Source organism: Callithrix jacchus, chromosome 2 (assembly GCF_049354715.1).
Source record: "Callithrix jacchus isolate 240 chromosome 2, calJac240_pri, whole genome shotgun sequence".
Taxonomy (NCBI): domain Eukaryota; kingdom Metazoa; phylum Chordata; class Mammalia; order Primates; family Cebidae; genus Callithrix; species Callithrix jacchus.
The window spans coordinates 72,383,753-72,398,412 of NC_133503.1; the positions used below are offsets into that span (position 1 = coordinate 72,383,753).

The 14,660-nt window shown below is 47.2% G+C and overlaps 1 protein-coding gene across 3 annotated transcripts in view; it reads right to left on the bottom strand.

The window, feature by feature from the left end:
• Positions 1-3,729, bottom strand: part of FLT4 (fms related receptor tyrosine kinase 4) — a 40,842-nt gene extending 37,113 nt beyond the window's left edge. For all 3 annotated transcript variants that reach the window (XM_078364789.1, XM_078364788.1, XM_035290787.3), the window contains exon 1: positions 3,618-3,729. In XM_078364789.1, the coding sequence (XP_078220915.1) occupies positions 3,618-3,675 (58 nt within the window). In that variant the 5' untranslated portion in view covers positions 3,676-3,729. The remainder of the gene's footprint in view (positions 1-3,617) is intronic.
• Positions 3,730-14,660: the final 10,931 nt, after the last annotated feature.

Genomic DNA, 14,660 nt, shown 5'->3' on the forward strand with positions numbered 1-14,660 from the left:
TCCAGAGGAAGCCAGTGTCTGAAAAGGAATCCCTGGCTCCAGCTGGACACATGAACTGAATCTTGCTCTGAGTCTAGGGGGTGTGAGAGGCTCTCCAGACCCCTCTCCCTGCCCACCCCCAACTCCGAGGGGCATCTCAGAGGAACGTGGGACACAGGCTAGGCCTTGGTGGAGAGAAAACTGCCCTGTGGAGGAAAATACCCAAACTACAGCAGGATGGTGTAAGCCAGACACAGAGAAGAACCTCTCTTTCGCAGCTGAGTTCACTTAATTTCCCTGGGTTCCCCAATTCCCCTCTGCCCCATCACACTCAAGTGCTCCCAACTTTCCTCCTTCCTTATCTGGCTGGTTGTATCAGCTGGGGTCTCCTAGGAAATCCCATTAGACACCTCCACCCTGAGTCCCTGCTCCTCTCCCAGGGTCTCCCTCTGATAAACTATTCTTGAAGACAGAGACCTGGGACTTCCCCCATCCCCATCATCCCCAGCTTCGACCTGCCTCCACCCCAATTTACCCCCTGGCTTTCTCTACTTGCAGTTCCTCAGCTCCTGTCTTCCCGGACACCAGCCTCCTTGCTGCTGGCGCTGCCCCATCTCCAGCCTCGTCTCCCGCTACCTCCCATCCACTCCTTCCAGACGCTACCCTCACCGGACCACTCATTCGTCCACATTCACCATCCGGACTTTCCTGTCTCGCGGCCTCTGCAGGGTTCTTTGCCCTGCTTGGAATTCCCTGTCCTGGAGATCTGCAGACCTCTCCAAGAAACTTTTAGCTGGAAGCAACACTGCCTTCCTGTGCAGCTTACAGCCACCAGCTGTGCCTCACCAGGGCACCTGAGCACTTTCATCCCTGGGAGATAGACATCTGATGCCATGTCTGTGTCCCTGCAAGGCACAGGAAACCCCTGTGGGATGGGGCCAAGTCCAAATCCTCCCTGGGCCACCTGAGCAGGCACTATGCTGCAGTCTTGCATAGACCTGCAGCCTCCTTCCCTAGGTAGGGGTGCCACTGCTGGGGGTCACAGTGGAGAATTCACCAGACAGACCGCATGTTACACCTCATACCCTGTCTGGGCCCAGACACGTGGGCCCTATGCTCTGGGAGGGCACAAGACCCCTTCAGCCACACTGGCTTCGTACCGCAGACCTGGTGGAGGAGGAAACAGCACCTGCATTTGAGTCCCCAGAGCCCTGAGCTGCAGAAGGTCCCCAGGTCCAAGTAAGGTGGTCTGGCCCCCACATCCTGCCTGCACTGACTTGTATCCCTGGGCCACACACCTGTCCATATCTGGGTGTGTGACTCAGCCCATAGAAAGGGCAAAGGTCCTGAGACCAGGCCACTCCACATTCCCAGCAGTTCCTGCTCCTGCATGTCCCTGATCTGGTGGCAAGGGTGCCAATGAACTTGCAAGGGTGTCAATGGCCTCTCTCTAGACTAAGCCCCAAGAGACATCGGCGACCTACCCTCTCCACCCGGGGAAAGCTGTGGAACTGGAGCAGGAAAGTGGGTCTTGGAGTCCAGCCCAAACACACACAACCCCTTGCCAGCTTGTGCCATGGCTATGCTTGGGGAAACTGAGGTGCAGGGCGCAGAAAGGAGGGAACTCGGGTCACACAGAAAGGATTTTAGGGGAAGAGGCAGGACAAGAGTCTGGTTCTATGACCAATAGCACACTTTTAAGGGGTCAGCTTCAGGGTGCTCAGGCTTGAGGCCTGCTCCTACCCCTGGCTACCCTGATGCCTGACTGCAGCTAAGGGATTGTGCTCCCGCTGTGAAATCCCCCAGCAGGCTGGGAGGTACTGGGGTCTTCAGCCTAGCCGGAGGTAGAGCTAAGTGCACGGCTCAGGGAGGGATGACTCTGTCTCCACTGTCATCTCCCCACCAGCCAAACCCAGGTCCAACCCCAGACACTCCACCCCACCGGCCCCCAGCTAACATCCTCTCTCCACCTCTTCTTAACTAGCTGGGAGTCACTGCACTTACTGGAGGGAATGGCTTCATCTCCCTTCACCCCAAAACCATGTGGGAGTGCCAGGACACTGGCCTCGCCTGGTTCTCCTTATACCTGCAGAATGTTCCCTGTATCCCTGGAAGCCCCCTGGCCCTCTGGCCCCCTCCCCCAGGGCCCCCTCCTGGATCTGTCCTCTACTTCCTCTCCAGCTACGCAGCCCAGCCTCAGACACTGCGCCCAGGGGCCTGTCCCGTGTTTCCTCCAGGTTAAGTGTCTTTCATTCTACAGCCCTGTCAGCCACTCAACAAACACATATTGAGAGCCCCGTCCTGGGCTGGGTACAGGAAGGCCAAGGGCAGTGCCCTGATCAGACCTGTCAGACTTAGAGGCCCAGACCGATGTTCTCCTCCCTACTCCCCTGGTTAAGTCAGACCTGCCCCCTCCCCTGTCCTCTGCTCTTCAGCCAGTGAACGTACACGTGGTAGACAGAAGGCGGGCTTTGTTAGGCTTACTTTGGGCCTCCTGGGGACCTTGGGGGAGTGGCACATGTCCTTGGTCTAAGCTTCTCCATGTGTCAAATGGGTCTGACACTCCCTGTGAGAACTATAAGCATGTATAGCCACTGTTCAATTCCTTTGGGGTGCAGAAATGTTGAGGTCCCCATCGCTGGCCTCAGGGCTCCCAGCACTCCCCGGCTCAGACACTGGGAAACTCTGACCCCGCCCTTCCACCTTTAGATTTGCAGGGACACCAGCTACGGGTGGACTCGCAGCTCATCCTCTCAGCTTCCTTCCTGACATCTCTATCCAGCTCCTCTCCCCGACTTCATCCCCCCCAGTCCCTCTCTCCAGCCCTTCCGCCTTTGCCTTAGGTATGGGTCTCTCCCCACCAGCCAGAGCGGCTGGAACACAACACAACCTGAACCCTGCCTCTCCTGTGCAGGGGACCCTCCGGTGGGGGCCTCTGCTCCCCAGCTGGCCTTCAAGGCCCCCGTCCCCTCGAATCCGGAGAGCCCCGGCCTTCCGCCTCTTCTGCGGCGCTGATAGCCCTCGACTCGCCTCCTCAAAACTCGCCTTCAGTTGCAGTGTGCACCTGCACCCGTCTGCCTCGGGCGCGCGGTAGTCCTCAGCCCCTGCCCCCGAAGTCCCCGGCCCAGGGAAGGTGGAGGTCCATCTGGAGCGCCCTCTGGGGGACCGACCGCGAGTGCGGACGCCGGGCGTCGGGAAGTGCGCACCCAAGTCTGGGGCCGGGCCGGGATGGCCGGGATCTCCGGTGCGCGTAGGTTGGGACCAAGAGGCGCGCCGCGGGGAAGCGAGTAAGGGCACGAAGGATCCAGACCCAGGGCGCAGCCCGACGGGGCCCGGCTCAGAGGACGCCGAGCCACCTACAGAGAAGCGGATTCGGGGGCTGGGAAGGCTATCTCTGCGCGGAGGCGCGGCCCGGCCGCCCTGGCCTGACCCGGCTGCAGTCCCCGCCCGCCTTTTCCTCATCCCGAGGTCCTGGGCCCCGAGCGTCGTGCTCCCTCCCTCCCGCGTCCGCGTTCCCGGGCCACGGTGTCCCCTGCCCGTCCCCCGGTCGGTGCGGTCGCAGCGCCCGCTCCAGGCGCGCGGTACCCGCTCTGCGGCCAGCCCAGCTCTCGGGCGGGCGGCCATCTCGCCGCGCTCACCGTCCAGGAGTCCGAGGCAGAGCCACAGTCGCAGGCACGGCGCGGCGCCCCGCTGCATCTCCGGCCGCTGCGCGCAGGTCCGACCTGAGCGGCCGCGGTCGGGGCTGAGAGTGTCCGCGCGGGCGCGGGCGCGGGCGGGCCCGGGACGGGGCGGGGCGGGGTTCCGGGGGGGCGGGACAGGGATTCAGGCCGCCCCCCGCGCCCCTCAGTCCCTCCCAGCCCTGCGCGGGGCGTCCGGCCCACCCGAGCAGTGTGCGCACGACACCGCGGAGTCCAGGCCCCCCTCCAGGCCGCTCCCGGCGGGGGGACGCGGGGAACGCAAACGGCCTAGGTGTGCGCTCCAGAGGGAATGGAGCCTGGTGGGCAAGCGGGGGACAAAATGCGGCACGCGCTCTTTTCTGTACTTTCCATCAATAAAAACTAGTTTAGAGTAAGCAAAAAGTAATACATGTAAAAATAGCAATATGTTAACTCTTTGAAAACATTGGCACCAGCCGGGGCAACATAGGGAGACCCAGTCTCAAAAATAAATAAGCAAATAATTAAAAAAAAGAAAGCCGAGCTTGGTTGCGCGCGCCTGTAATCCCAGCTAGCTACTCCGGAGACTGAGGCAGGAGAATCGCTCGGGAGACGGAGGTTGCAGTGAGCTGAGATGTTGCCACTGCACTGCAGCCTAGGAGGCAGAGTGAGACTCCAGCTCAAAAAAACAAAAACAAAAGCAAAAACAAACAAAAGCCATTCAGCAGTCTTTAACTACCTGCACAATATGGATGGAAGCTGCACCCTAGAGCGGGATACCCGGGATAACCGACCCCCACCCTGCAGGCCTGGCCTCCGCTTTAAGAAACCCCCAAATGTTTTGTTCTGAGCTCCATCAGGACGGCGGCCCCCCCGACCCGCTCCGCCCCAGCTTTTTAATAAAGCGACAATTTGCTTTTGCTTTCTGACTTGGCAACCCTCTGACAGACTTCCGTTCTCTTCTCAGTTTGTCTCTAGAATTTTCCTGTTTAATAATAAATCCCAGGACGATGACTGTCTCATCCTCCCTCCCTGCTTTTTGTTTCATTCACATTTTCTATCCCCCTTACCTCCGCCCCCCAAAGCACATTCATCCTCGCCAAAACCGAGTAGACTTTTGATAACTACCAGCTCTCTCAAATCCAAGTAAGAATTGGCTACATTATTAAGTTGGAATCACAAACCAGTGAGAATAGTTTAGATAATTTAATAAATAAGGTTGAAGAAACTAGGTAATCAAATGATACATGAAGTTAGGTATTTATCAATCATATATTTATTTTCTTCTTTCTTTAGCTTTGAAAGATTTATTGTGAGATGTAACACACTTATGGAAAGTACATAATATATCAGCATACTATAAATGTGAATGGTAAAGCAACAAACACCTGCGTTTCCATTCCCCAGACCAAGGGACATAGTGACATCCCCACATCCCCTCACCTTACCATCACAAACGATTCTCCTGCCTCAGCCTCCCAAGTAGCTGGGATTACAGGTGCCTGCCACCACGCCTTGCTAATTTTTGTATCTTTAGTAGAGACAGGGGTTTAACCATGTTGGTCAGGCCAGCTAATTTTTGTATCTTTAGTAGACACGGGAGGTTGACCATGTTGGCCAGGCGGGTCTCAAAGTCCTGACTTCAGGTGATGCACCTACATCAGCCTCCAAAGTGCTGGGATTACAGGAATGAGCCACCGTGCCTGGCCCAGAATATACTTTTTTTCCTTTTTTGAGATAGGGTCTCACTTTGTTACCCAGCCTGGAGTGCAGTGGCATGATCTCTACTCACTGCAGTCTCGATGCCCTGGGCTCAAAGGATCCTCCCACTTCAGCCTCCCACATAGCTAGGACTGAAGGAGGGAGCCACCATGCCCAGGGAATTTTTTGTAGAAATGGATTTTCCCCATGTTGCCCAAGCTAGTCTCGAACTCCTGGGCTCAAGTGATCCACCTGCCTTGGCCTCCCAGAGTACTGGCATGACAGGTGTAAACCACCGCATCCAGCCAGAATATATTTTTTTAAATTTTAAAGTATATTTAGAGGACATAAGTTCAGACTTCTTAATTCATATATTGTGTACAAGTGAAGTCTGGGCTCATAGTGTACCCATCACCTAAATAGTGGGCACCGTACCCAAAAGGTAATTTTTCAGCCCTTGTTCCTTTCCCTCCCTCCCCGCTTTTGGAGGCTCCAGTGTCTATTATTCTTCTCTGTGTGTTCATGTGTCCCTACAGTTTAGCTCACATTTTGCTTGTTTTTTTAAACTTTATCTTAATGCATTCCTAACATTCATATTTATTGGCTCAACACCATTAGTGAGATGCATCTATGTTGCTGTGATAACCTGTACATTGCTCATTTTCATAGCTTCAGAGTTTGTCACTGTATAAGACACCACAGTTTGTCCATGTACTATTAATGGAGGTTTGAGTGGTTACCAGTTTCCAGCTCTTGCCACCACACTCTTGTATATGTTTCCTGGTGTATATAAGCTATCTTCAACTTTGGTAGGCAGTGCCAAGTATTTTTTCAAGTTCTTTGTACCATTTTGCATGCTCATAGCTGTGTAAGCAGTTACCATTGCTCCACATCTTTACCCACACAATATTGTCACTTTCGGTTTCTAAAATGTGGCCATTCTAGTTGGTTCGCATTGGCATCTCATTGTGTGTTTTCCTTCCTTCCTTCCTTCCTTCCTTCCTTCCTTCCTTCCTTCCTTCTCTCTCTTTCTTTCTTTCTTTCCTCTTTTTTTGAGACAGAGCCTGGTTCTGTTGCCCAGGTTGGAGTGCAGTGGCACAATCCTGGCTCACTGCAACCTCTACCTCTCAGGTTCAAGCAATTCTGCCTCAGCCTCTGGAGTACCTGGGATTACAGGCATGCATCACCAAGCCTGGCTAATTTTTCTATTTTTAGTAGAGATGGGGTTTCACCATGCTGGCCAGGCTGGTCTTGAATTCTTGACCTCAGGTACCCACCTGCCTCAGCCTCCCAAAGTGCTAGGATTAGCAGAGGTGAGCCACTGTGCCCGGCCTATTAGCTTTTCTTTACTATTGAAAAGTTACTTTTCTTTACTACTCCTTAGTAGCTGGGATTACAGGCACACGCCACCATGCCTGGCTAATTTTTTGTATTTTTAGTAGAGATGGGGTTTCTCTGTGTTGGTCAGGCTGGTCTTGATCTCCTGACCTCAGGTGATCCACCTGCCTTGGCCTCTCAAAGTGCTAGGATTATAGGCATGAGCCACTGCACCTGGCATTGAGTTTCTTGTATATTTTGGATATTAATCCCTTCTCAGATGCATAGTTTGCAAATATTTTCTCCCATTCTGTAAGTTATGTCTTCGCTCTGTTGGTTGTTTCCTTTCTGTGCAGAAGCTTTTTGGTTTGATATAAACCCACTTGTCTATTTATGTTTTGTTGTATATGCTTTTGAATCTCACCCAAAAAATCTTTGCACAGACCAAAGTCACGAAGCATTTCTTCTTCTGTAGTAGTTTCTTTTTTTCTTTTTCTTTTCTTTTTTTTTTTTTTTGAGACGGAGTTTCGCTCTTGTTACCCAGCCTGGAGTGCAATGGCGCAATCTCGGCTCACCACAACCTCCTCCTCCTCCTGGGTTCAGGCAATTCTCCTGCTTCAGCCTCCTGAGTAGCTGGAATTACAGGCACACGCCACCATGCCTAGCTAATTTTTTGTATTTTTAATAGAGACGGGGTTTCACCATGTTGACCAGGATAGTCTAGATCTGTTGACCTCGTGATCCACCCGCCTCGGCCTCCCAAAGTGTATAGTAGTTTCAAATCGAATATGTAAATCTTTAATCCATTTAGAGTTGATTTTTTTAATATGGTAAAAGATAGAGGTCTGATTTCATTCTTCTGCATATGCATATTCAGTTTTCCCAGCATCATATATTTAAGTGATGGTCTTTCCCCAATATGTTTTGGTGTCTTTGTCAGAAATCAGATGGCGTGGTTGGTCGTGGTGGCTCACGCCTGTCATCCTAGTACTTTGGGAGACTGAGGTGAGCAGATCACTTAGGATCAGGAGTTTGAGACCAGCCTGGCTAACATAGTGAAACCTGGTCTCTACTAAAAATACAAGAAATTAGCTGGGCATGGTGGCATGTACCTGTAATCCTAGCTACTAGGGAGGCTGAGGGAGGAGAATTGCTTGAACTGGGACCTGGGAGGCAGAGGTTGTAGTTTTGCCATACACCCAGCATGGTATGCTAGTGCCACTCTGTTTTGATTACTGTTGTTTTGAAATATATTTTGAAATCAGGTAGTGTGATGTCACCAGCTTTGTTCTTTTTGCTCAAGATGATTTGGCTAGTCAGAGTCTTCTGTGATTCCTGAATTTTAGGATTGTTTTTCTGTTTCTGTGAAGAATGTCATTGGTATTTTGATAGGGATTGCATGGAATCTGCAGATCTCTTTGGGCAGTGTAGCTATTTTAACAATGTTAACTTTTCCAAACCATGAACTTGGTATATCTTTCCATTTTTTATATGTTCTCTTTAATATCTTTCATCATTGTTTTTATGGTTTTCATTGTAGAGATCTTTCTTTATTTTGCCTAATTGCTCTGGCTAGGATGCCAAGTTTTATGTTTAAGAGAAGTGGTAAAAGTGGGCATCCTTGTGTTGTTCCAGATCTTAGAGGAAAAGCTTTCAATCTTTCCCTGTTCAGTATGATGTTAGCTGTATGTCTGTCCTATCTGGCCTTTATTGTTTTGAGGTACTTTCCTTCTGTACCTCATTTGTTGAGAGTTTTTTTAATGAAGGGATGTTGAATTTTAACAGATGCTTTGTCTGCATCTATTAAGATGATCATATTGTTTTGTCCTTCATACTTTTGTTGTGATACATCACATGTATACATTTATTAATCTGTATATGTTGAGCCATCCTTGCCTCCCTGCATAAATCCTGATCATGTTGTATAACCTTTTTAAATGTGCTGTTGGATTTGGTTTGCTTGTATTTTGCTGAGGATTTTTGCATCCATATTCATATGGGATCTTAGCCTGTTGTGTGTGTGCGTGTGTGTGTGTGCACGTGTGTGTGTGTGTGCGTGTGTGCGTGTGTCCTTCTCCGGTTTTGGTATCGAGGTAATGCTGGCCTTATAGAATGAGTTGGAAGACTTCTCTCCTCTTCAATATTTACAAAAATTTTTGAAAGTAATTGGTGTTGGTTCTTCTTTAAAAATTTAATAGAATTTAACAGTGAAGCCATCTGGTTTTGGGTTTTACTTTAGAAAGAGACTTATAAAATACTAATTTAGTCTCATTACTCATTATTGTTCTGTTCAGGTTTTCTATTTTTTCTGGGTTTAATCTTGGTAGGTTGCATTTGTCCAGAAATTTATGTTTCTCCGAGATTTCCAATTTGTTGCTGTAAATTTACTCATAATCGTCTTTAACAATCCTTTGTGTTTCTGTGGGATCAGTTGTAATGTCTTTTTTTGGTCATTTCTAATATTATTGATTTGGCTCATCTATATATTTTAAATTAGTCTAGTTAATGGTTTGTCAGTTTTATTTATCTTGTTCAAAAGAAAACTTTTTGTTTCATTGATTTTTTTAAAAAAATTGTATATTGCTTATTCCTGCTCTGATCTTTATTATGTCTTTCCTTTTTTACTAATTTTGGGCTTGGTTTGTTCTTGTTTTTCTAGTTCCTTGAGGATACTGTTAGGTTGTTTATTTGAAATCTGTTTTTTTGATGTAGGAGCTTCTTGTTATAAACTTCCCTCTTAGTACTGCTTTTGCTGCAACCCATAGGTTTTGCTGTTTCCATTTTCATTGGTGTCAATAGAATTTTGAATTGCCTCTTAATTTCTCCTTTGACCATTGGTCATTCAGGAACATATTTAATTTCCACATATTTGTACAGTTTCTAAAATTCTCTTCTTATTGATTTTCTTATTGTTTTATTCCATTGTGGTGAGAAGAGATAATTGATCTGATTTCAATTTGTTAGACTTTGTTGAGACTTGTTTTGTGGCCTAAGATATAGTGTATCCTGGAGAATGTTCTATGTGCCAACAAGAAAACTGTGTATTCTGAGTGGTGGACAAGGAGGAGGACAAAAAATAAAAATAAAAATAGAAAAGCAAAGAAGAAAAATGTGTATTCTGCAGCTATTGGGTGAAACATTCTGTAAATATCAGTTATGTGCATTTGGTCTAGAGTATAGGTTTAACTCCAGCGTTCCTTATTGATTTTCTCTTGGGATCATCTGCCCACTGCTGGAAGTGGGTGTAACAATACTCTCACCATACTGCAGGCTGTTTTTGCCTTTAGATCTGTAAATATTTGCTTTATATATTTGGGTGCTCTGAAATTGGGTACATTTATATTTACAATTGTGATAGCCCTTTTCTGAATTGACTCCATCATAATATAATGACTGTGTTTGTATCTTTTTACAGTTTCTGACTTCAAGTCTATTTTATCTAAGTGTAGCTACTCTTCTCTTTTGGTCTCCATTTGCATGAACTATCTTTTTCTATCCCTTTACTTTCAGTCAACAAGGTCCCAGCATACGAATGGGTCTTGCTTTTTTACTTATTCGGCCCCTCTACATCTTTTAGATAATTTAATCCATGGATATTTTAGGTTGTTATTGACAGGCCTGTAGTTACTCTGCCATTTTGATAAATTGTTTCCAGTTGTTCTGCAGATCTTCTGCTTTCCTCCTCTGTGGCTTCGCGGCTTTCTACTGTGGAGTGCTTTGGTTCTTTTCCTTTTATCCTGCGTGTGTCTATTAGAGGCTTTTGCTTTGTGATTGCCCTGATGCTTACATGAAACGTCTTGCACTTGTACAAGTTAACTTAAGCTGGTAATAGCTTAATTTTGATCTCATACACAAACTCTCCATTTTCACTCTTCCTCCTCCCAGGGTTTATGGTTTTGATGCTGCACTTAGTGTCTTTTTATACAATGTATCTAATAGCAATTATTGTAGCTTTAGTTATTTTTTAATGGATCTGACATTTGACTTCTCTTTTCTTTTTTGGTGACAGGATCTTGCTCTGTCCCCCATGCTGGAGTGATTAGTGATGTCCAGGACCTTTTTCATATGCTTGTGGGCTGTATGTCTTCTTTTGAAAAGTGTCTTTTCATGTCCTTTGCCCACTTTTAAATGGGGTTTGTTTTTTGCTTCTTAATTAGTTTAAATTCCTATTTGTTATTTTAAAAATTGTGGCAAAATACTTGTAAAATTTACCATTAACCATTTTTAAGTATGCAGCTCAGTGGCATTAAATATGATCACATTGTCGTGCTAAGGTCACCCCCATCCATATCTTGAAAACTCTTTCTATCTTGCAAAATTGAAGTTCTATACCTGTTAAAAATAACTCTAGGCTGGGCACGGTGGCTCACGCCTGTAATCCTAGCACTTTGGGAGGCCGAGGCGGGTGGATCATGAGATCAGGAGTTCAAGACCAGCCTTGCCAAGATGTCGAAACCCTGTCTCTCTTAAAAGTACAAAAATTAGCTGGGCACGGTGGCAGGTGCTTGTAATCCTAGCTACTCTGGAGGCTGAGACAGGAGAATCGCTTGAACCCCGGAGACAGAGGTTGCAGTTAGCCGAGATTGCACCACTGCACTCCAGCCTGGGTGACAGAGTAAGACTCTGTCTCAAAATAAAAATAAAAATAAAAAATAACTCCAGACCACGTAGAGAGGCACGTGCTGCGCCCGCGGGACAGTGGCAACAGTGGCCCAGCCCAGGAAGCCGCGGAGCCTGGCCGCTAGTGCTAAGGCCTGAGTGACTCCTTCCCTGCGCCTGCCGTGGCTGCTCCGCAGGAGGGTGGCTTCCTTCGTGCACGCGAGTCCTGCGCACAGCTCACCTTTTTGTTTTTCTCCTGACTGCTTGCCTCCTCCTTCCTGCACTTGATTTCTCTCGCCTTATTGCTGAACGGTGGTGGAAGGGCAAGAAGGAACCAAGGACACCTCTGGGTGTTCTGTTTCTGTTTCCTTCTTGCACCTTGGGAAGTGAAGGGCGTGAGATGGAGAAGGACTTGGACCTCTCTCCCTCTTCCTCCGCACATTCTTATACTAAGGAGCCTGCCCGGCCTACAGTAAGCCCCCAATGTCCCCTTTTCTTTTTCCTCTATCAGAGACCACCCCCACCCTGCTTCCCCAGCAGCTTCCCCATTCCCACCTTCCCGCCTCCTTCCCGCCTTCCCGCCTTCCCGCCTAGTCAGGGGAGATGATGATCCCCCGCTGTAAAAGAAAAGTAAATGGGTTGGGCGCGGTGGCTCACGAAGTGAGGCCCAGGCGAGAGGATCGCTTGAGCCCAGGAGTTCGAGACTAGCTAGGCAACATGGCGAAACTCAGTCTCTACAAAAAATTAGCCAGTGGTGGCTCCTGCCTGTAATTCTAGCTACTGAGGAGGTTGAGGTGGGAGGATCATCTGATCCTGGGAGGCAGTGGTTGCAGTGAGCCAAGAGATCCTGCTGCTGTACTCCAGCCTGGGCAACAGAGACTCTGTAAAAAAAAAAAAGAAGAAGAAGAAAGAAAGAAAATCAACAGCTCTGCTGTACACCAACATTAACTAACTTGACAATCAAATCAAGAACTCCCCTTCTACAATAGCTGCAAAAATAAAATAAAATGCTTAGGAATATACCTAACAAAGGAGGTGAAAACACACAAAAGAACTGCAAAACACTGCTGAAAGAAATCATAGACGACACAAATGGAAACACATCCCATGCTCATGGATGGGGAGAATTAATATTGTGAAAATGACCATAGTGCCAAAAGCAATCTACAAATTCAGTGCAATTTCCATCAAAATTCTACCGTCATTCTTCACAGAACTAGAAAAAACAATCCTAAAATTAATATGGAGCAAAAAAAGAGCCCGCATAGCCAAAGCGTGTCCTGTTTTTAAAGTTTGATTTTGTAGGGACAGGGTCTTGCTGTATTGCCAGGATGGTCTTGAACTTCTGGGCTCAAGTGATCCTCCTGCATTGGCCTCCCAAGGTGCTGGGATTACAGGCATGAATCAACTGTGTCCTGTCATGTTAACTGTCCTTACAATTCAGCAATAAATCTTACTCGGTCATGCTCTATAGTCTTTTTAATATGCTGCTGAATTCAGTTTGCCAGTATTTTGTTGAGAATTTTTTTTTTTTCCCAGGATCAAGGAATTCTCCTGCCTCAGCCTCCCGAGTAGCTGGGATTACCACTGTGCCTGGCTAATTTTTGTGTTTTTAGTAGAGATGAGGGTTCACCATCGTGGCCAGGCTGTTCTCAAACTCCTGACCTCATGATCTACCCGCCTCGGCCTCCCAAAGTGCTGGGATTAAAGGCATGAGCCACTGTGCCTGGCCCAATTAACATGATATTTTCAAGATTCATCTGTGTTATACTTCATTTCATATCATGTGAGAATATTCCACTGTATGAATATACCACGTGTTATCTATCCATTCACTAGTTGATGGACATTAGAATTGTTTCCATCTTTGGGCTACTCTGAATAATGACGCTATAAATATTGTGTCCACATTTCTGTGTGGACCTACATTTTCATGTCTCCTGGATATACATATGCCTGCGAGTGAAATTGCTGGGTCACATGGTAACTCGATGTTGAACATTTTGAGGAAGCACCGTAACATTTCTAAAGTGACTGCACCATTTCACATCCCCACCAGCAGTACATGAGAACTCTCATTTCTCCACATCTTTGCCAACAATGTTTACTTCCCATTGTTTTGATTACAGTCATCCTAGTAGGAATAAAGTAGTATCTCGTGGCTTATATTTGCATTTCCTTGGTGGAAAATGAGGCTGAGCATGTTTTCATGTGCTTATCTGGCCATTTGCATATCTTCTTTGGAGAAATTATTAAGATCCTTTGCCCATGTTTAATTGGGTTATTTGTGGTCTTTTTATCATTGAGTTGTAACAGTGCTGTATAAATTCTAGATAAAGCCCCTTATCAAATATTGGATTTGTAAATATTTTCTTTCATTCTGTGGGGTTTTTAAAAAATGTATAATGTCCTTTGATGCACAAAAATGTCTTAACTTTGATGTTCAACTAACCTATTTTTTTCTTTTCTTGTATGCAATTTTCATGTCCTAGCTAAGCTTTCATTGCTAAATGAATATTTACTACTTTGCTTTCCTCAAAAGTTTTTTTTCCGCTTTTACATTTAGGCCTTGTGTTAATTTCTGATCCATTTTGAGTTAATTTTTGTCTACAGTGTGAGGTAAAGTTTCAACTTCATTGCTTGTGGCTGTCCAGTGATACCAGCACCATTTGTTGGGGAGGCCATTTCTTCCCCTGGTGAATGGTCTTAGAATCACCAAGAAGAGAATTCTGGGAAGATGGAGAAGCAGGAAGCCCGAGAAATCTCTCTCTTCGCCTAGACAACAATACTGAGAGAATCTGTCTATTTTGGAACTCTGAAGTCCATTGAAGGCCTGCAGCTTCCAGGAAAAGACTCAGATGGTAAATTGTGGTTAATTCTGGTCAGTCAGCTCCCAGCACAGTTGCAGCTGCCTGTTCTCGACCTCTCATCCCCACAGCAGGCAGCTGTGCACATGTTCCTGTAGCAGCTTACAGATCAGTTGCAGGAGCCACGGTAGGCATGAGACCCTGTCATCCAGATACTGAGTATCTATTCTGATCACTGATTACTTCACCTGATTACAGAAGTACAGACAGAGAGGTAGCAACTATGGTTGTTGCACCTTCTCCCATTGTTACAAGCCCCTCCCTTGCTGGCTAAAGTGACTTCCAGGGGACTTAAAGAACTGGTGTCTTTTTCCCCCTTAATTTCTCTCTATTTGCCCTTCTTGGAGCCAGACATTAAAAAGTTGGACATTCAAGAGCAACTGCAAATACAGAGGAAATTGGAAAGTTACGAAGCATGCCCAGGGGAAGGTGTCGTTTCAGAAAAGGCATGAGAAGACCTTAAGGTTACACCCAACACTTTGGGAAGCTTAGGCAGGCGGATCACAAGATCAGGCATTCCAGACCAGCCTGGCCAACATGA